Source organism: Mustelus asterias, chromosome 4 (genome assembly GCF_964213995.1).
Source record: "Mustelus asterias chromosome 4, sMusAst1.hap1.1, whole genome shotgun sequence".
Classification (NCBI taxonomy): domain Eukaryota; kingdom Metazoa; phylum Chordata; class Chondrichthyes; order Carcharhiniformes; family Triakidae; genus Mustelus; species Mustelus asterias.
The window spans coordinates 96,830,514-96,851,583 of NC_135804.1; the positions used below are offsets into that span (position 1 = coordinate 96,830,514).

General features: G+C 42.7%; 1 protein-coding gene across 2 annotated transcripts in view; it reads left to right on the forward strand.

Annotated features, from left to right (window-relative positions):
• The window catches only part of stard8 (StAR related lipid transfer domain containing 8), a 110,613-nt gene extending 93,328 nt beyond the window's left edge, over nucleotides 1–17,285 (forward strand). The window contains exons 12-15 of one of the 2 annotated variants that reach the window (XR_013497650.1): nucleotides 1,763–1,980; nucleotides 4,776–4,952; nucleotides 8,870–9,141; nucleotides 16,588–17,285. Coding sequence is in view for 1 of the 2 variants with exons in the window: in XM_078211429.1 (XP_078067555.1) it covers nucleotides 1,763–1,980; nucleotides 4,776–4,952; nucleotides 8,870–8,987 (513 nt within the window). In the remaining variant the exon portion in view is untranslated. Of the gene's footprint in view, nucleotides 1–1,762; nucleotides 1,981–4,775; nucleotides 4,953–8,869; nucleotides 9,204–16,587 lie in introns of those variants that run through there. The other variant, XM_078211429.1, reaches the window with a different exon arrangement.
• Nucleotides 17,286–21,070: the final 3,785 nt, after the last annotated feature.

Sequence of the window (21,070 nt, forward strand, 5' to 3'; positions counted from 1 at the left end):
TCTACAAACTTAGAACTAAGTGCTAGGATTTCAAATTTTTCTCTGTTCTTCTCCCCTCTTATCTCCCAGTGCCACATAGCAAACTTGACCGGGAAGCAGTGTAAGTTGCTCATGGGCCTTCAACAATGCCCTCTGAACTGGTCGAGATAGATCTGGGTTGTCCACGTTACATTAATCTTGAATTTTACCTTTCCTGTTCCACCCTGTGCTCTAACAAGACAACTATGCTTCTTCTACAAAGAAAGAACAAAGAACAGTACAGCACAGGAACAGGCCCTTCGGTCCACCAAGTCTATGCCGACACAGATGCCCCTCTAAACTAATATTTTCTTGCCTCTATGTGGTCCATGTCCCTCTATTCCCTGCCCTGTTCATGTATCTATCCAGATGCCTCCTGAACATTATTATAGAATGTGAATATAGAATTCTGCAGTGTAATATGGCACCAACGGTTGTAACTTATCATCTAGATCTTATTAATCATCAGTCTATTTTTTCCTCCATTTTTCCCAAACCAAAATGAGCCAAACTCATCCTGGAGCACAATTGCTCAGGCGCTGACAGCATTCAGATGTCTCACCAGATCATGAGTGGCAGCACCTTTTCAAGGGCCATAGGGATGGGCAGTAAATGCTGACTTTGCCAGCAACATTCACATCCCTCCAACAAACAAGAAAGAAAAGTTAGGCATTCTGTTGTTTGGAGAGTCACAGTTGTACTTAATCCTTTTTTCTCTCAACATTACATTCACTCATTTCAGCAGTAAACCGAGATGATTATATTTTTCCTTTTGCTCACAAAGGCTGCTCGGATGGTTACCTCAGCTTTCTTGATGGCTAAATATTGAGCAGTTTCTTTAACCACGGGTTGGAAGTATTTATAATGGCTGGATTTTTGGGGGAAATTTTGATGACTGTGCAACTGTCTCAACCAACAACAGAGCTTTGGGACAAGTGATTAATATGGAAACTCATCGAAAAGAGGAAGTCACTGAAAGCTTCGGTCTGTTTAACAGATAAGAATGTGTGCTGTATTTGTTACTTGTCGGACAATCCCATCCTATAAACCAGTATTTAAACCACTTCTAGTTTAAAAAAAAAAATATCTTGGCAATCTGTCTGGCGAGACGTCATGTGATCTCAGCCACTGATTTATTTAGGATGTGTGACTCCAGATAAAATCATCGATGATAGCAAAACAAAATTGTCTCCAGATCTTGTCTGAATAGGAGAGCAGACTTTCTCTGCCACTAGAATTAGGTTGGATAAAGGATTGCAGGTGTTGCTTCAGCCGAGCAGAATTATCCCACTGGCATCATAGGTTAAAGCTTTCCACTGAATCACTACATGAATGGTTGAGGATGAGAATCATTGGTAACATAATTGCTTGTGGTTGTTCTTGCCTGTCCTCAGACACCACAACAAATTTAGCAATTGGCAAAGCTGCGTGGTTGATGTGCTCCATCAGGAGCTGCCTTGCCCTGGTGCATCAGAGGGAAGTTTTCCCTGGTGCATGAGCTGGGGCAGGGAAGTCACCTAGGTATTAATAGGGTGGGCAAGTTCCATCAACCCTGGAATTAAGATAGGGAATGGGGTTTAAAATTACTTCCCAAACAGGACTGATCCAGCAAATTATTTTCCAGAAGAACATTTCCTGGAATACTCTGATTTTCTGTAATCTCTGATGAAATGGCTCTGGCAACAGAGAAAGGAGATGACAACACTCTTTACATGTGTTTTTTGGTTCTTCTCTGTGCCGATAGGTTGGTGACGGACACCCCATTCGGTTATGGAAAGTGACGACTGAGGTAGAAGCGCCCCCAAACAGTGTGTTGAACCGTCTGCTAAGAGAACGCCACCTCTGGGATGATGATGTATTGATGGGAAATGTAGTGGAAAGTTTAGATAAAAATATGGAGATCTGCCATTACGTTCTGGACAGCATGGCACCACATCCCAGGCGAGACTTTGTGGTCCTGAGGTAAGGCCAGTCACTGGGTCAGCAACAGTGCATGATAATGAGGCCATGCCAGCAGCATTGCATTGTAATTGGCTACTTCTCCTGGTTTCTGATTGACCATGTTGAGGGATCCTCTCATCTGAATATTCCATATAAAATAATTAAATGTAATTAATTTTAATTTTGACATGATGTAAGCAAAGCTGAATCAGTTACACTGGTTGACGTTTCTTTCCCAGCTCATATGTAAGATCATTGTCACTGGATATAGTCGAGTAAACTGTTGAAAATGTTTTATGTTCACTTTTTTGTGGTAATGAATAGTTCACAATGAGTGTACTCGCCAGAAAGAGCAGTTGTACGTCTTTGTATGCAGATATTTATTTTTGAATGAGTGTAATTAGGTTTGGGCCCAAGACCAAACATGTGTGAATGATTCCTTCTGCTCAGTAGCTTCATGAGCATATTTATAATGTGACCAATACATAGCAAGCAGAAACCATTGCCCTCACTGAATATAAATCAACATGTTCCTAAAGTTGCGGAGGCTGCCTCCATAGTTCTGTATGAACACCAGATTGAGTGTTCAAATGATCGCTCAAAAGCATGGCCTTGAATAATGTTAGTTTAAATGCACCTTTAACTTTACAAACTCAGAAAGCATTTTCTCATAGAAAACACAAGGTTAAACTTCAGCTGCTTCAGGTTTTAAATTGGACTCCAGTTATCAGCTGAAAAGTTTACTTTCCACTAGATTTGCAGTGATTCTAAGGTTCTTTAATCACACTTTAGTTAAACCACTCCTTGGCCTTCTAAATTCAAGGGAATATAAATCAAGGGCAGAATCATATGGTACCCCGCCATGGGTTTGCAGGTGGGCAGGTCTGTAAAATTCCAAGAATGGCCTCCCCACCATCTTCCTGCCTCATGACCGATCTGCAATTTTACCTGGGCAGGCAAGGCCTAAGGTAGCCCACTATCCCTCACCTTAATTGAGGCCTTTAAGTATACAATTAATGGCCAATTAAGGGCCGCTTCCCATCCTATTTTGAGGGTGCTCCCTCCCCTCCCGGCCACTCTGGGCCTCACGTACCTCCCCTTTTCAGGTGGTGGGGTGGGAAACCCTACAATAGGAGTCCATCTAAACATTTTAAACATGTTTGACCCTGGAAACTTGCTGGGCTCAGTGCCAAGTTAGTTGGGTGGGCTGAAACCTCAAATTAATGGCCACTGGCCCACTCTTGACTAAATTTGGTTTTCGCAATTCAATTGCTGATCACTTTTTTAAAAATGTAACACTAACTCTTGTGCCTGCAACCCTGCCTGACAGGAATATGTCCAAAAGTAATTTTACCACTGCTCCTTTTCTCTACTTTCTGTATGACAGTACATTGAATTGTTGGGTATGCCATGTTATAAAAGGGTCTACCCAAATGTCCTTACAATGACTGGAATATCAGACAGACCCCTTTAATGAGCATGTGATCCTCCCTGGCTGATTTTTCAGGCAATTCAATATGTTCAGTGGGGGAACATGAAAATCTGCCCCTTGGATTCCTCGTTTACCACAGCTGATGCCAGTGTATAAGTACTGATACTGAAAAAGTTATCATATTACAAAATAAGGATTTTGCAATCCTTCCCATTTAGTTCCATTCAATTCACTAGAAACATTTTGCCTAGGAACTAAGCTGAAAATATATTCGGAGACCTCATTCTCCTCTCTGATTTGATTGACTGCAATAAATGATTCAAGTGCAAAAGCATATTGCTAATACTTGTTGACTTGTTGATGTTAACTCAGTTCACGCACACTCAGGGTGTGAGCGCTAGGTTCCTCACAAAAGATAAGGCTGAAGCATTTGCAACAATCTTCAGCTGGAAGTGCCAAGTGGATGATCCATCTCAGTCTCCTCCAGAGGTCCACAGCATCGCAGATGCCAGTCTTCAACCAATTCAATTTGCTCCATGTGACATTAAGAAATGTCTGAAGGCATTGTCATGCTGAATCCCCCACTGAATCCCCATCCTTTAGGTTACCAATGACCAGAAACTGGACTTGACTAGCCATATAAATGTGGCTGCAAGAGCAGGTCAGAGGCTGGGAATCCTGCGGCGAGTGACTCACCTCCTGACTACCCAACTCCCCCATCCCCGACCTCCCACCCAAGGTTATCCACCATCAACAAGATACTAGTCAGGAGTACAGCAAAATACTCTTCACTTGTCTGGATAAGTGCAGCTCCATCAACAGTCAAGAAGCTGAACACCATCCAGGACAAAACAACCCATTTGATAGACAGCCCACCCATAAATGTTCACTCCTTCCAACACCGTGGAAACACAGTGGTAGCAGTGTGTACCGTCTACAAGATGCACTGCAAAAACTCAGCAAGGCTCCTTAGGCAATGCCTTTCAAATTCGTGACCACCACCATCTAGAAGGACAAGAGCAGCAGATGCCTGGGAACACCACCACCTGCAAATTCTCCTCCAAGCTACTCAGCATCCTGACTTGGAAATATATCACCATTCCTTCACTGTCACTTGGCCTCCCTCCCTAACAGCACTGTGGGTGCACCTTTACCACATTGCAGGGGGTCAAGAAGGCAGTTCATCACCGCCTTCTCAAGGGCAATTTTGGATGGGCTATAAATGTTGGCCAAGCCACTGACACCCACACCCCATGAATGAATCGTGCATATCCAATTATTTCTACCTGTCAGCATGCATTGGGCTGAATAATATGGGGGCAGACAGTGTCTAGTCCAGTGTCCGATTCGCTGTAGCATTGTAATTGTTTTTCTTCTGACCTAGGACATGGCGGACTGATTTCCTGAAGGAATCATGCATTCTGGCGGCAGTTTCTGTTGAACATGAGTCTGTGCACCTGGAAGGAGGTGTGAGAGCTGTAGTCCTGAACTCGCAATACCTGGTTGAAACTTGTGGCCCAGGCCGATCCCGGCTCACATATATCTCCAGGACTGACCTGAGGTATGTGTTTCATGTCTCCTCACCCCACGGCGTGATTGACGTGTGGTTCTGCATGAATCACCAGAATGTGAACATTGAGGGAAAGAGCTGGCCTGATGACTGGCATCATTCTCAGGCACTGGGGTCAGATTCAAGTTGGGAAAGTTTCAGGCAGGAGTTCAGGAGACAATATACCAACTGACACTATAACAACTGTTGTGATGAATTGAAAAGTTCAAAGTCCAGACTTGAATTAAATAATGAAAGGTGTTTTGAAAAAAAAAACATTTTTTCCTTTTGGATTTTGTGCTCATTAGGATGTTGGATATTAGTGCTGGAAAATGGAGTGTTGGAATGCACTGGCATCAAACATTTCCCAGTCAAATGCAGCTCTAGTCAGGTGCCAAATAGGTGACTTCTCCTCTGATCCGACAATGTGTCTCAGTCTCAGAAGAGGAGCCCCTTCTACTCTAATGTAACATTTATTTTTCTCAGTTGAGGCAGCCAAGACCCATTTCATGTTAGACCTTTACTGACATCAAAATGGGATGAAACCAGGATCATCTGGCAGGGCTGCACTTTGTGGCATTTTAGTTAAGTCCAGAGTTGGATCAAGCTCAAGATCAGGTGCAATGCCACTTCTTGTCAGCTTCTATCTTGTTTGTCTCTCTTGTGGGAATTATAAATTGGATTCAATTTGAAATTTGTTTCTGGAGCAAGCAAGGAGGTGGATTCGGGTTTGCCTTGTCTGCTCTGACCATTGGCTTTGTAATTTTAAGAATGGAGTAAAAATTTAAAAACATTCTTTAAATATCACTCAAGCCCAGTATTCAATGACTAACCCATTGTGTCACCTTGTGCCCAAGGATGAAGTGTATGAAATGTAGAGGAATTGTAAAAATCCATAGAATTAGTAGAATGTGGTGAATAGTTGGATTCTTAATTGTGCCAAGGACTGTAAACACGACCACTGAAAAAGTTCTTAGAATGTCCAGTGGTGGATGATGAGTCTGGGAAAGGATGTGTGGATGGTTTGAGTCATGTTGAGATCAAAAAAGGAGGAGGTATTGGGATCTTGAGAAACATTAAGGTAGACAAGTCCCCAGGGCCTGATGGGATATATCCCAGAATACTGAGAGAGGCAAGGGAGGAAATTGCTGGGGCCTTGAGAGAAAGCTTTGTACCTTCACTGGCTACAGGGGAAGTCCCAGAGGATTGGAGAATAGCCAATGTTCCTTTGTTTAAGAAGGGTAGCAAGAATAATCCAGGTAATTACAGGCCGGTGAGCCTTACATCAATGGTAGGGAAATTATTGGAGAGGATTCTTCGAGACAGGATTTATTCCCACTTGGAAATAAGTGGACATATTAGTGAGAGTCAACATGGTTTTGTGAAAGGGAGGTCGTGTCTCACCCTGGAGAAATAGTGTAAATAGTAATTATTCCGCTCTCCGAGCTTTCTACAGATCCTGCAATTACAGTGGACAATTGGGACAAACCTGCAGAAATGGGGTCACTTTATTTCTAAGTAAGAGTAACATTATCCCGTTTCAAACTATTTTCTGCATGGCTGTGTACCATCCTCTGTGGATACTGAGCACAGATGACTTGAGACTCTTGGGCCGGAATTTTACCACCTCACCCGCTCACAGAATGGAAATCTCCGTTGGCCTTGGGTGGGATTTTATGATCTCGCCCGAACGTGGTGGTAAAATTCTGCGCTTAATTCTGCTGGGAGGAGAGTCAAATCACCCCCCACCCCCCCCCCCCACCCCACCCACCCACATCCTTCCAAGATTTTCCCTTTCTCCATGTGCAATTGTTTGGCCTCTATTTGATGTCTATCCCACTCTTCAGTATTTGTGACAGATGGAGATCTAAGAATGTACCTTGTATATCTTTTTCCACTAAAGACTGGTTAATTATTCTACATGGTAGTGAAGGCAGTATTTCTTTGAAGCAGTTTGAGTCCCAAGTTCTGACCTCCATATTAAGCATATCAGGCCATCTGGATAAGGATGGTTCGATTAAGCAGACGCAGCATGGATTCATGAGGAGAAAGTCGTGCTTGACGAACTTGTTGGATTTTTATGAGGATGTGACTAGTGCGGTTGACGCAGGGGAACCGGTGGATGCGGTGTTTTTGGATTTCCAAAAGGCGTTTGATAAGGTGCTTCACAAAAGGTTGCTGAAGAAGATTGGGTCACACGGAGTTGGGGGTAGGGTGTTAGAGTGGATTGGGGATTGGCTATCCGACAGGGAACAGAGAGTCGGAATAAATGGGTGCTTTTCTGGTTGGCAAATGGTAACTAGTGGCGAGCCGCAGGGATCGGTACTGGGGCCTCAACTATTTACCATTTATATAGACGATCTGGAGGAGGGGACTGAGTGTAGGGTAACAAAGTTTGCAGACGACACAAAGATAAGTGGAAAAGTGAATCGTGTGGAGGGCGTAGAAGGTCTGCAGAGAGATTTGGACAGGCTGAGTGAGTGGGCGAGGATCTGGGAGATGGAGTATAACGTTGACAAATGCGAGGTTATTCACTTTGGAGGAAATAATAATAGCAAATTGGATTATTATCTAAATGGAAAAAAATTGCAACATGCTACTGTGCAAAGGGACCTGGGGGTCCTTGTGCATGAGACGCAAAAACCCAGTCTGCAGATGCAACAGGTGATCAAGAAGGCAAATGGGATGTTGGCCTATATCGCAAGGGGGATAGAATATAAAAGCAGAGATGTCTTGCTGCATCTGTACAGGGCATTGGTGAGGCCGCAGCTGGAATACTGTGTGCAGTATTGGTCCCCTTATTTGCGGAAGGATATATTGGCCTTGGAGGGAGTGCAGAGAAGGTTCGCCAGGTTGATACTAGAGATGAGGGGTGTTGATTATGAGGAGAGACTGAGCAGATTGAGTTTGTACTCGTTGGAATTTAGATGGCTGAGGGGGGATCGTATAGAGATCTATAAGATAATGAAGGGGCTGGATAGGGTAGAGGTGGAGAGATTCTTTCCACTTAGAAAGGAAGCTAGAACTAGAGGGCACAGCCTCAAAATAAAGGGGAGTCAGTTTAGGACAGAGTTGAGGAGGAACTTCTTCTCTCAGAGGGTGGTGAATCTCTGGAATTCTCTGCCCACTGAAGTGGTGGAGGCTACCTCGTTGAATATGTTTAAATCACGGATAGATGGATTCCAGATGGGTAAGGGAATTAGGGGTTATAGGGATCAGGCGGGTAAGTGGAACTGATCCACTTCAGATCAGCCATGATCTTATTGAATGGTGGGGCAGGCTCGAGGGGCTAGATGGCCTACTCCTGCTCCTATTTCTTATGTTCTTATGTTCTTATATCCTGATAGCCAGATTTCTTCTAGGTGTGATGTTCCTGAATAACTCTTGGATTATTTAAAGTTTACTGTATTTACAGAGGGGGAGATTAATGGGGATCTTTTCATATAATAGAATTATTAAAGTCAAAGATGTGCAGGGTAGGTGGATTGGCCCTTCGTGTCCCAAGATGTGTAGGTTTGATGATTTAGCTATGGGAAATGTATGTGGTTATGGGGATAGGGCAGGGGAGAGGGCCTAAGTAAGATACTCTGTCAAGAGTCAGTGGAAACTTGATTGGCCAAATGGTTTCTCTTGCACTGTAGGGATTCTATGATAATGGGCTAGAATATTACTTCCAAGTAAGTCAGGTAAAGGGAACTTAAAAACAAATAGAAATTAGCACGCACCAATTTTAAAACAGATATTGGGATGCTTCTAGTCTTGAACATTTTAGAATGATCTGCTGGTTGGAGTCGAGTGGCAGGAACGTTAGAGATGTTTGAAATGAAGCTGAATGTTACAATGGGTGAGTTAGGGTACCGGTGGAATGATTAGCTTTTCCTTCTTGTTGACTTTTCTTGTGTTTCTATTTTTCCCTTTTGTTTCCTCAGGGGCCGGACTCCAGAATGGTACAACAAGGTCTCCGGATACCTGTGTGCTGTTGAGGTTGCTAGGATACGAGACTCCTTTCTGCCGTCAAGCCCACGGGGACTAGAGGCCAAAATCTGAACTCAGCTGACACTGCAAGCAGGGGAAGGATGTCCTTTATGAGTATGCCCTGCTGACAGCCATCATTAAATGATAATCAGCCTTCTAATTACCCCAGCCAGGCAAGATACATCACAAGAAAAAGTTCAGATGAAGAAGGCTGTTCAGCCATTTGGTATTATACTTACATTATACCAATCTTTCTGTCTTCCTCTTATTAAAGAAACATTTGAATACATGTGTCTAGTACCCAGGCTGCAACCATCCTTTGTGTAAAGGAATCCTTCCTGACACCTGCCTCATAGAACACCAATTAAGTGATTATTATATAATCATTGATAGATTTTACCAGTAGTCAGTTGGTGAGTTACCTTTAAAAAGAGATTGTGCCTCTGTCCAGTGGTTTTAATTTTATTATAATGAAAGCAAAATACTGCAGATGCTGGAAATCTGAAATAAAAACAGAAAATGCTGGAAAATCTCTGCCAGATCTGCTGAATCTTTCCAGCATTTTCTGTTTTAATTTTATTGGGTCTTTATGTGCCTTTAATCCCTTAACTGCTGTGAAATGATTGCACCCATGCAACTGGGACAAAGAAAGGGACCATCTTTGAGTTTTTTGCTTAAAGTTGTTTGAACTTTACTGGTCTGGCTGTAAATCTGTTCATAGTGATACTTCCATCACCATATTCAGCTAGTAGAAAAGAGAAATGTAAGTAAATACATCGGAATTTGGGGTGGAGACCCTTAAACAATGGAATAAGGAAATGTGAGAGGGGCATGGAATGTTAACTTCCAGAAAAGTGTTTACGGTGTGGGGAAGTGCTGGGGGCTGTTGATGGGACCGTGTGGGAATTGATAGCTAACCTCAAGTGGAATAGTGCATTTGGGAAGTTGAATGTGGGCTGATACTGACAAGCTAATGTGTGCTTTCTGTGGCAAGAATAAATGTTTGTACCTTATGGGGTTGTTCTGTTTAACCGCATTCTCATATAAGATTCTTATTTCTGGAGAGTACTGCATTAACTTATTATGTTGCACAGAGTATCAAAATACTGCCCCCCTGTGTAATTGTACATATCCAGCATGTAAATAGATTTAAAGCTATATTTTCTGCTTCCTTTTTCCTCTTTTCTCTGCACATTCTTTGTTCAATACCTCAATGTAGAGGCTGGCAGTTGAAACTCTATAAACCCAATCTTTGTGATTCTCAAGTCAAATATAATGGGATGTCCAATTGTGTTCTTTCCCCTTTGGATCGATGCCTGGTATCTGCTGAGTCCTTCCCTCAACCCTGCTGCATCATAATGAAGAAATCTTGTGTTGTGGGAGAATTGATGGTGTGTACATACATTTCACTACTACACATGTACATACATTGATGATGGTTGTACATTGATGATGGTTGTACATATGTTTCACCATTGCAGGTGTACATACATTGATGATGGCTGTACATTGATGGTGTGTACATATGTTTCACCACTGCAGGTGCTTAAACACTGGTTTGTGGAATTTTATGGATTTAATCGTGGGGATGAAAACTCAAATCATGATAAATATACTAGAAATGTTCCATGCATGTAAAACAAAACTTTAAATGTATGTTCTAAATTAGAAATGGCTGATCCACAGAATGCGATCTGCAACAGAGCGTGAGAAATTACTGAGAGAAAAGGCCATTGGACCAATCAAGCTTACTATATCCAGGTTCTGTGTGCTCAAACCATCCACCATATAATCTCCCCATATAATCTTTACTTCCTCCCCTGAAAATAAAATCAAGCTCTGCTGTTAACATCTCAATAAGATCCTCATTCCTCCTTTTCATCAGATGCTAACCAAGCTCAGTCATTCAAAGGCATCACTTGACCCAAATCAATTATCTTCTCTGAGAGTTCCTTCCACATGCCGGTAATCTTGTGGGTAGGAACCACTAACCTTATTTGAACCTTGTGAATTTTGCTTATGATTTTTGAACCCATGCACATAGACCAAGTTAAATAACATATTGAAGCTTTTAATTATTTGGAAATAGTTTCATTACTCCCCTCAGCCTTCTTTCCCTAATGTAGTTACTGAAATCGATCTTTAGAATTCAGTACTCTAAGGCTATAAAACATCCTGGTCACTCTCCCATGAATTGTTTCTAATGTAGCCGTATATTTTTTGTGGTCAGCTAACCAAAACTGTGCAGCGTACTCTAGAACTGGCCTCACAATTAATCTATGCAATGTCATTGCAACTTGTTCTGACTTGTCTATTGCCCTCCAGATAAATCCCAAGTTGTTGCATACTGACCATATTCTTTCAGAGTATGGTCACCGATCGTTCTCAAAATCTTTTATCTTTGAGCATCTGAACCTCAGGCTGGTGATCATCTTCTCACCTAATTACAAGTGAGACTGTTTCGCCTCAGGTGAATGCATTGATGTTATCTCTCCTTCTCTGGAACTCCAGTAGTATCAACACCTTTTAGAACCATAGAATCCCTACGGTGCAGATAGAGGCCATTTGGCTCATCGAGTCTGCATAGACCACAATCCCATCCAGACTGTATCCCCATAACCCTGTGCTAGTCCCCCTGACACTAAGGGGGCAATTTAGCATGGCCAATCAAACTAACTTGCACATCTTTTAGACTGTGGGAGGAAACCGAAGTGCTTGGGAGGAAGCTCATGCAGACATGGGGAGAAGGTGCAAACTCCACCCAGATAGTCACCCGAGGCCGGAATTGAACCCGGGTCCCTGGTGCTGTGAGGCAGTAGTGCTGACCACTGTGCCACCATGCCACTCTTATTTATACATCTGTTCCATACAGTGGAATTGAGCATTGTCCTAGCTTCACAAATTTTGGGAGTGTTTCCTGTTGCAATTCTTGCGCTTCATGGCCACTTGGCACTTCTGATAATGCTGAAGTTGTGTGTTCACGTCCCACATAGGCAGTGCCTAGAATTGAAGCTAATCTTTTACATTGCTGATTTTGCAATGTTGTTATTTTTATTAGTTTTGTTTTCTTTATTCACAAGCATTGGGCCTGTAGCAGAGCTAGTACTTGCATCCAGCAGGATAAGCCTTACCCAGTTGCTTAACAACAATGGCCTACTTAAAACAGGACCCTTCCAGTGTATCCTGAGGAATCATTGGGTATCAACGTGCAGGATCTCTGCCCTCAGTCTGCTGATTTCCGAACAGAACTGGGGCAGGCAAGGATAGAAAGTGGGAAAGGGACACCATTGCTCATTTTTAGGCCCATTCAATTGCCTGGACATTCAATAATGTCCATAAATAGGCAAATGAATGAAAATGGGATTCAAACAACAATAATACATGACTCAATGTCCATAGCAGCCATGAATGCCACGGTTACTCTATTTCATACCGGGCATTCAGCATAGCTTTGTGTAGTGGATGGAGGGATTTAAGGATGAAGTGCCAGGAAACCCATACAATTGATTGCAGATTGATTGATTGCACACTGGCAAGCCTTTTTTACGTTAACTGAGATCTGTTGCATCACATTTCTGCTCCCCTCACTGAGATTGAGGAAGAATATTAACCCAAGGTTAATGTGGAGCTGTGTGACCAGGGGAGATGTCTCTCACCGCTCAGAACATGTACCTCAGATTGCCAAACTCTTGGGAGTCGCCAGGAAGTGAAGGTTGATCTCTGTAACATTGTTGCGAGCAACTTAAGAGACAAGTTAACTAAATAAAATTTGTGTGTTTTAAAAATTTCTTTGAACCCTTTCACTTATTAGTTATAAAAATAGTGGAGTTGGGATTGGGAGGAGGTTGGTTCATTGCCAGTTGCAATGAATTCAATCGGGTAGCAGAGTTTGTTCCTTTTTCAATTGACCAATGGGTGGTCAGTACGATTGAGGATAGTCCATTAGTGGGATTGTGGGGGCAGGGTGGTTCGAGGTTTAAAATCATGTGATGAAACTTCCAGGAATGTATCCAACCAGAGTTGGCAAATCTAGATGTGCCCCTTTTTTTTTGTAACAGTGGAATATCTGATGTCAACTGTTACACTGGATGTCTTCCATTGCTGGAGAGCACTGATGGAACTTCAGTTGTAATTTCATGCGGTATTACTTCTCTGCTTTGAACTTGCTATTTTAAATATCTTAGTTTTGTTTTGTATCAACCAGTCTGAGTAGGCTATCCCACCCTGCAACTTTAATGGAAGACACTTCATCTCTCCCATGGAGTTGAATTTAACAGTCTCACAGTGCCAAGAGGAACCTGTAATGTCGTTTTTCTTGATTTTAAAGTGTTTGATTTGTCAGTTTTTGTATTACTTTTTTTGAGAAAAGTTAATACTGTACAAGGGGAGGAGCTTGATATATCTGATGGGATTGGATTTCTAATCTCACGGTGACAACAGTCAGTGAACGTCTCTAGAACAGATTCAAAATAATTGGCAAAAAGAAGTAAAAGTGATTTGAGTATAAGTTTTTTTTCATCCAGGGATTGATTGGAGCCTGAGAGGGTGCTGGGCACAGGTTTGATTGAGGTGTTCAGAAAGGAATTGCATTGCTATCTGAAAAAAATCTGCAAGATTACAAGGGTAAGGTAGGGGAGTGGGACTAGGTAGAATGCTCTTTCAGAGAGCTAGTGCAAACTCGATAGGCTGAATGGCTTCCTCCTGCACTTATTTAAAATGTTGCAGTTTAAAACACGCAAACAACTGAACTGCAATTCAGCACATTTAATTATAAATCATCCAGTGTTGCATGTTAGAATTTTATTCACCATTTTCTGCTGCATTCTGTTGCATTAGTTCAGACATGGTAATAAGGCGCATTGCACTGGCATTACTTCGTGCTTTGCTTTCAGACTAATATTGCTGCTGGAAGGTGTATTAATAGCGGTAAGACAGTATAATTTGTGGTATCATGATATTTGTGTATAAGTTGTGTGGTTTGTAGCTCTGTTGTTTGCAGTTACCTGTTGCTGTGGTCGACAGCAGTCACTTGGCCTTGGCAGCACTTATGAATGAGTCTTATTGGAAACTAATGAAATACCTAGCCTGAGTTAGCTTGGAGTGATAGCTGGGTGGAATGCCAACGGTTAGCATGAACTACTAATTGTTACATTATTCTATTCAGTATGTTTTTAATGTTACCAACATATTGCTGCAGATTAGCCAATAACAATGAACTCTCTGGATCTTTCAGTCCTTTTTGTTTTGGTGTCTATGACTCTATCTCTGTATTATGTATCTCACTCCTTGCGGCCTAGAGAGAGTTTATTGCAGAATCATTGGAGTCATGAACATGAACAGGACTAGCTGTAGGAGGCAGGTGGAAAGAAACACTACCCTAGCTAGTAGGTGACCTCTCTGAAACTGCAAAACTCAGATCTCCTATTAGTAAATCCCGTTTAATAGATCATTACCGTTCTACCGTTTTAATGACTGCAAGAGATTCTCTATTCTAGAGTTTGAATAGACTCTTGTGTCTGAATGTTACTGAACTGGATGTGAAACAGCTTCATGTTTCAATTGTTAAATAAGGAAGAAAAACCAAATCCCCAACATCACCTCCCCCCCACCCCCCCCCCCCCCCCGCACCTCCCCCCATCTCACACACACCCGAAATCTTAGTGAACCTCTTTTATCTTTTGCATCCACCATTTCACGTTTAATCCTTGCATTTCTTCCACATAGCAATGATTGTGAATTTTTTATTTGGCTGATCGCAAGAATAAGGTTGGTGCCAGATATGAGATTGGATCACAGCCTTTAAAGATAAATACTTCACAGAGCAGTTGAAATGTCTGGTCACTGTGTACAAAGCGTAAACTTAAGATTCTGTAACAGGAAACACAACAGCACAGATTGTGGACAGATAATGGATTCCTGTTAATTCCATCATCTTCGATTCTATCACTGTGCCCTTCCTATTACTATGGTAACAGCTTTAGCCAGTCTGAAATTGTTAGCACAAACTTCCTGTTTGGCTACAAACCTGCAAAGTATCGTGCATTCATTCAATGAGGTGACAGCTACAGGTTAAAGGATTATAACCTGTCACCTCCCTTCAGTTCTATCTCAAGGGAAAGATTTATCTTTAATTCCATCCATTCTAGCTGTCCAGATTTTATCCATTGAATCACAACCAAAACCCAATTCCTTTCTTCTGGCGGGTAGGGGCTGAGGACATGCTTTTCACTATAGAAGCAGGAGCTGAAAGTGGCCAAAGAACTATCTCCCTTTTAAAGGTTAACTTTTGATTTTGATGTGGTTTAGATCTGCTGCAAATGCATGTTATTTTTAAATTGAATATAGTCGATCCCTAAGGGTAGAAGGGAAATGACTTTGTTGTTGTCCAGCTTTGTTGTGACAGAGGATTTGGATGATAATTTTATGGCAATCCCTAAATGCTCTCATTTGTGTGTTACTTCCATGAGCAGGAAGATGACCAAACACACCTCGTAATGGTTGGGGTTGAAATTTTGAATACAAAGGAGATAAATTAATCTGGATTGAAAAACAGATGAAACTCAGCACTTTCAGTAGTTCACTTCAACCTCTTGAAGGTGGCTGGAAGAGAGCGAGGGAGCGGAATTCTCCCAAAGAAATTGTTGAGTTCATGGAAAAACTGGAGTAATTCACTCTGTTTTTTTCAGTGGGAGTTCACACTAGAATCTCCCACACTCTGTGCAGAGGCCACCAGTGTCTATATCATTAAATTTCAGGGGGCAGGCCTATCCTCGCTGGAGAGGCTGAAATCACTGGGCCTCTGTGCATGATGTGGAGATGCCGGCGTTGGACTGGGGTAAGCACTCTGTGTCGATATGCGCGATCTTCTTACTCTGTGCATGCGCAGTGGCCCCAAACTCTCAGCCTCCCATTTGCTGGCCAACTGGATTGCTGCCCTGCCTGGGACCCTCGCAATGCTGCCCCTCCAACCCCCATGGCCTGATCACGGCCCCCAAAACCATTCCCAGGCCAGTCTCTCCCCCCCGTTCCGATCTAGAGCCTGGCCGATCCCGCTGCACTGGAAAACTAGTGCGGTGGGGTGGAAAAATCACCCCCAGGATGTGGGAAGTGGGTGAGAAATAACAGAACGATATAACATCATTATATGAGGGTATTAGAGCATCAGCAAGTAATCGGCTACATTAGCTATTTCTCTCTTTGTGAATAGAAGTGATGCATTGACAGTTCACTAGTCAGCCTCTTGGTAGGACCTGGACTGCATCTCAAATGTACTTTCATCCATTAACCAAATGTGAAGTCACCTAATAATGGTTTGAAAACTGCTAGAATCATTGAAATACCAAGCCAAGAAAAGAAACTATAAAGGATATATGCTGTCATATATTCTGGGGATCTGACTGATTTACATTTGGAAATCAGAAAATGCTTATACAGATCTTTACTTCAGGAGCTGGAATGGCGGGGATAGATAGTTCATGACAAAAAATTTTAGATGTTTTGCAGAAGCACTGGTTTTAATGGCAGCTTTTCCTCATTCCTGATTCCTTGTATTCCAATGCCCCTTCTGTGTCCTCTGAAGTTACCAATTGTTTTGTGTAAAGTGAATAAGAAACACACAGGGCATTCTGTGCAGGGATGTTTTGAAGAATATGTTATTTAACTTGCATTTTAGGGCTAACTATACAGAATTGTGCTCTTGGCAGAGAACCTCATTCATCAGGAGAACATATTTGGAAATCACTGGTGTATTTTGCATGATTTTCCACCCTTAACATTAATGGATGGAAAGATATGGGCGGGGGGGGGTGAATTTTACCGTCCCACGGGAATCGGAGCAGGCGAGGAGCAGACCATGGAATGATCCGTTGACCTCGAGCAGGATGTTTCGGCTTCGGGACGAGTGAGGCTGGAAAATCCTGCACATGGAGAGCATGCCCACAATTTGTTTAGTTACTTCATTAATATTACAATATTGTATTCTCATGAAGGGGAGAAGAAACAGATGCGAATAATGCATTTGTATAGAGTTCTTGTGTGTTGTATTAATAGATGTTATGTGTGCCCACTGGAATATTGTACTGAGGAGGAATGTGTGTGATTGAATATTCATGGATTGGAAGACCTGTTGGGACCTATAATGGCACAGATTCTATTTAATAACAAGAATATTTTTGATCTCAGGTATTTGAACTTGTATGAGTTTTGTTGCCATTTGTACATATTGTATTCCTACAAAATTTGTGTCCAATGAGAAACATTTGTATGAGAATTTAAAAAAAATATTATGTCTTGTATTAAAAGTTATATTTTTCCTTGACAATCTGTTCAAAAATGTACAGATCATTTTAATAAATATTGCTTCAAAATGTCTCTGAAATCATTTTCCTTCTTATTTCAATAACTTAGTTGGCAAATTTACCAGCTTGTTCTGCACTGAGTTTGGCCAATTCATTTGGGAGGTGCTAAGAGCACAACAATTAAACTCCAGAACTCTAGAAATCTGTTCTCCACAATGGGAACAAAATCAGTCAAGAATGCTCTAGAACTATTTCTCTTCCTGACATCTTTTAAATCTGTTGAAATCAATACACATCACAGTCTACTGCTCTTTCATTCCTCCCAGGATCCCTAGACTGAACAATTGCCCACCTTTCTTCAGTGTGGTAGTTTTGACTTTGATGCGATGGCAATTTAAAAAAAAATTCATTTGTGGGACATGGGCATTGCTGGCTGGCCAGCATTTATTGCCCATCCCTTGCTGAGAGTCAACCACATTGTAGGCCAGACCGGGTAAGGATGGCAGATTTCCTCCCCCAAAGGACATTAGTGAACCAGATGGCTTTTCTGACAATCGACAATGGTCATCAGTAGATTCTTAATTCCAGATATTTTTTATTGAATTCAAATTCCACCATCTGCTGTGGCGGGATTTGAACCTGGGTCCCCAAAGCATTAGCTGAGTTTCTGGATTAATAGTGCAGCGATACCACTGGGCCGTCACCTCCCCCTGAGGCTGTTCCAGATCTCAAATCTTTGCATTTTTGCCCATTTTACACTTTTGCACAGTCAGAATTATCTGCAACTTTTCCTCACAGTGACAACACTCAGGCTTTAAAACTCTGTGATTCACTTCACTATTATGCTATGACTTCTTCCTGTCCTGCACTGTGGGTTTTGGCTCTATGATCTGTTTCACAATGAAAATAAAATCCAGTCTGTGCAGAACCGTCATCAACATTTAAATATAATACGCATTGGAGTTCCCCTGGAAATTTGTGGCAACTTGCTTGTTCCAGATTTCTGCTCGTTCAGGGGTCTCCAGTTAGTTTTTTCAAAGCAGGAACTTCTCACTGTTCCATACAAGTGAAATGATGGCACAGGCAGAGCCAGGGATGGGCACTTTCTCTTCCAGGAACTCTCACTACTTTGGCTCAGCAAAGAACCCAAGGTGTCAACGGATAATGGTGCACCCTGTCAGCACCTTCACAAAGGCAGCTGTGGGCCCCAGTAATGGTGTCCCAGCGAGAAAAGAATTTGAAACTTTGCAAGAATTGCTCCTTTACCCAAAGGGCAAGAGGACCATCACCACAGTTGGAAGAGATTCCTGGTAAACTGCAGATGCCATACAATGGGCAGGCATACGCATGAGGTTCCAGCAGCTGTGTTAGGTAGCATCAGATATGATCTGAAGTGGAACTTGCCTGTCCTATGGTAATGAGGCGCCCAACCACTTTCCCCAAAAGCTTCAGTGACATTAGCATTGTCGACAAAGAGATAGGGGGGTGGGGTGTGGCAGTGGGTGTGAATACAGAAAGATCTGCTGCCTCACAGCACCAGAGACCCAGGTTCAATTCCAGCCTCAGGTGACTGTGTGGAGTTTGCGCATTCTCCCCGTGTCTGCGAGGGTTTTTTCCGGGTGCTCCGGTTTCCTCCCACAGTCCAAGCATGTGCGGGTAGGTTGATCGGCCATGTTAAATTGCCCCTTAATTTCAGGGAATTAGCAGTGTAAATACATGGGGTTACGGGGATAGGGCCTGGGTGGGATGTGTGGTGCAGGCCCGATGGGCTGAATGGCCTTCTTCTGCGCTTTTAAACTCACAACAGAGCTGCAATGTTATGCAATCTGCTTGACAACAGGAGATTAGATCAATCGACAACTCATTTAATTATATCCTATTAAATGTGAATTTTAAATAATTTAGGAACATTGTGATCTTACATTAAAATAATTCAATAAAATACCAGCATGCTAAAGATTAATGTGGATAAATAGAATCTGAAGCATACAGTGGCAGTGGTAGCTCTCAAACAATTTTCAAAGAAGGGATTCCTTTTCAAGTGGATTAGTAATCACAAACCCATCCCTTCTAAATTCTAATACTAATATTAACAGTATGAAAGTGCTGCATGTAAAGAGTGTTTTAATAGCCCCTCTAAGAAAATGGGTATTAGCTTATCAATATCAGCGAGTTAGCTATGTCTCTGCAGAGTATATCTGACTGCAGGTTCTGTCTGGCAGGAGCTCAGAGAGAGCAGGAGCATAGGGGTTGCATTTCGCACACAGTGTGCTGGAAGAACAGAGACATCAGGACTGCCAGCATAGCATGCCTACAATGGTAACTCACTCGCTGACACTTAACCGCAGCATTCTACACAGTCACCCACCCATAAGACTGGCTTTGCATCGTAGATCCCCTGAATTGCCTTTACTGGTTATGCAGAGGTCTGGGGAGCCTGGATTGAGAGCAATTGCACTGCTGGACTCAGAACACTGAGGTTCTATTTAGCCACACATTAGTTGCTTGATTGTACAGAACTTGAGCATTGCTGAAAACAAAAAGACATAGGGTCCGATTTTACCAAAAATTCGCACCCGTTTTCGGGCACGTAATTGTGATAAAGTCGGGCATTGAGCCTTTAATGCGATCTGCACCCGAATCCGAGCAGATCGCGGCTTTACCGACACCCAATTCGGGCGTGGGTCTGGTCCGTGCCCGAATCAGGCGGCCCGACGATTTAAATGCATTTGCATGCATTTAAGTCAACTTAATGAACGGTGCGCCCAACTCTACCGCCAAATCCCACTTTACCGTCTTCTGGTCTGTTCCGGATCCGCACTTTTAGCGACCTGCAGAATAAAAATCCGAAGCACCCAACGTTGCCCATGCAAATCACATTCATAAGTAGGGGCACATCTGCCATGGAATGTGAGAGAAGAGTTGCCAATACAAGCTTCTTTTCACTATGGTTGATTTCCCAGATTTAGTAATCTCCTTGAATCTTATTTCCAACCACGGGGACAATTTTTCCAAGTTCACCACATGACTCTGAACATTTGAGCACCTGGCTCATGGCTACAGGGAATCAACAATCCAGTTACAGATCACAAATGTATTATTCAGGTCACTAATTGCTCACTAGGACGCTGTAGTTTAATTACCTTTCCTATAGATAATTATGCAGCACAAAGAAGATGCTACATTATTTTCAGTTTGCAAGATTCTCCCAAGTCCATCCTCCCCGCCCCCCCCCCTCTCTCTCTGCTCTTTCTGCTGTTTTTTTCTTTCACGCTCGGGCGCGCTGCTTCAGATTTTGTTTCGAACTGCGCATGCGCAGTTCAGATCTCCGATTGTTCCAGCAGCGCTAAACCCCGCCCTCTGCGCGGATCGGACTGGAGCCGGCAAAAAGCGTATGGGCGCGCTGCAAAGAGGATTCCGGGCTCGGATCTGCATTACGCCTGGATCCGGCCCTTAGACTCCAAATGGTAAAATCAGGCCCATATTGGCCAGAACTCTACCATCTCGCTCGCCATGGAATCGGAGCGGGAGAGGGTTCGACAACACAAATCTCCATTGACCTTGGGCGGGAATTTCTGGTCTCGCTCGAGTGAGGCCATAAAATCCCGCCCACTGTCAACACTTTTCTTCTTGCACTCATCAGGATAGATACACAAATGCCAAATTTCAAAGGGAACAGCAAAATATCCTGTCTGAAACAAGGGGTGCTGATTGGTTTGCAAGCCTGCTCTGGTTGTGAAGTTGACATAGTGAATGCTATTGTCTCCATGCTTTAGTTTATTCAAAAGAGTTGCAATGTCTGGACATGTTCCCTTTGGCTGCACCATTTCAAAGGTGAATTTGAGTGTGGGATGAAGC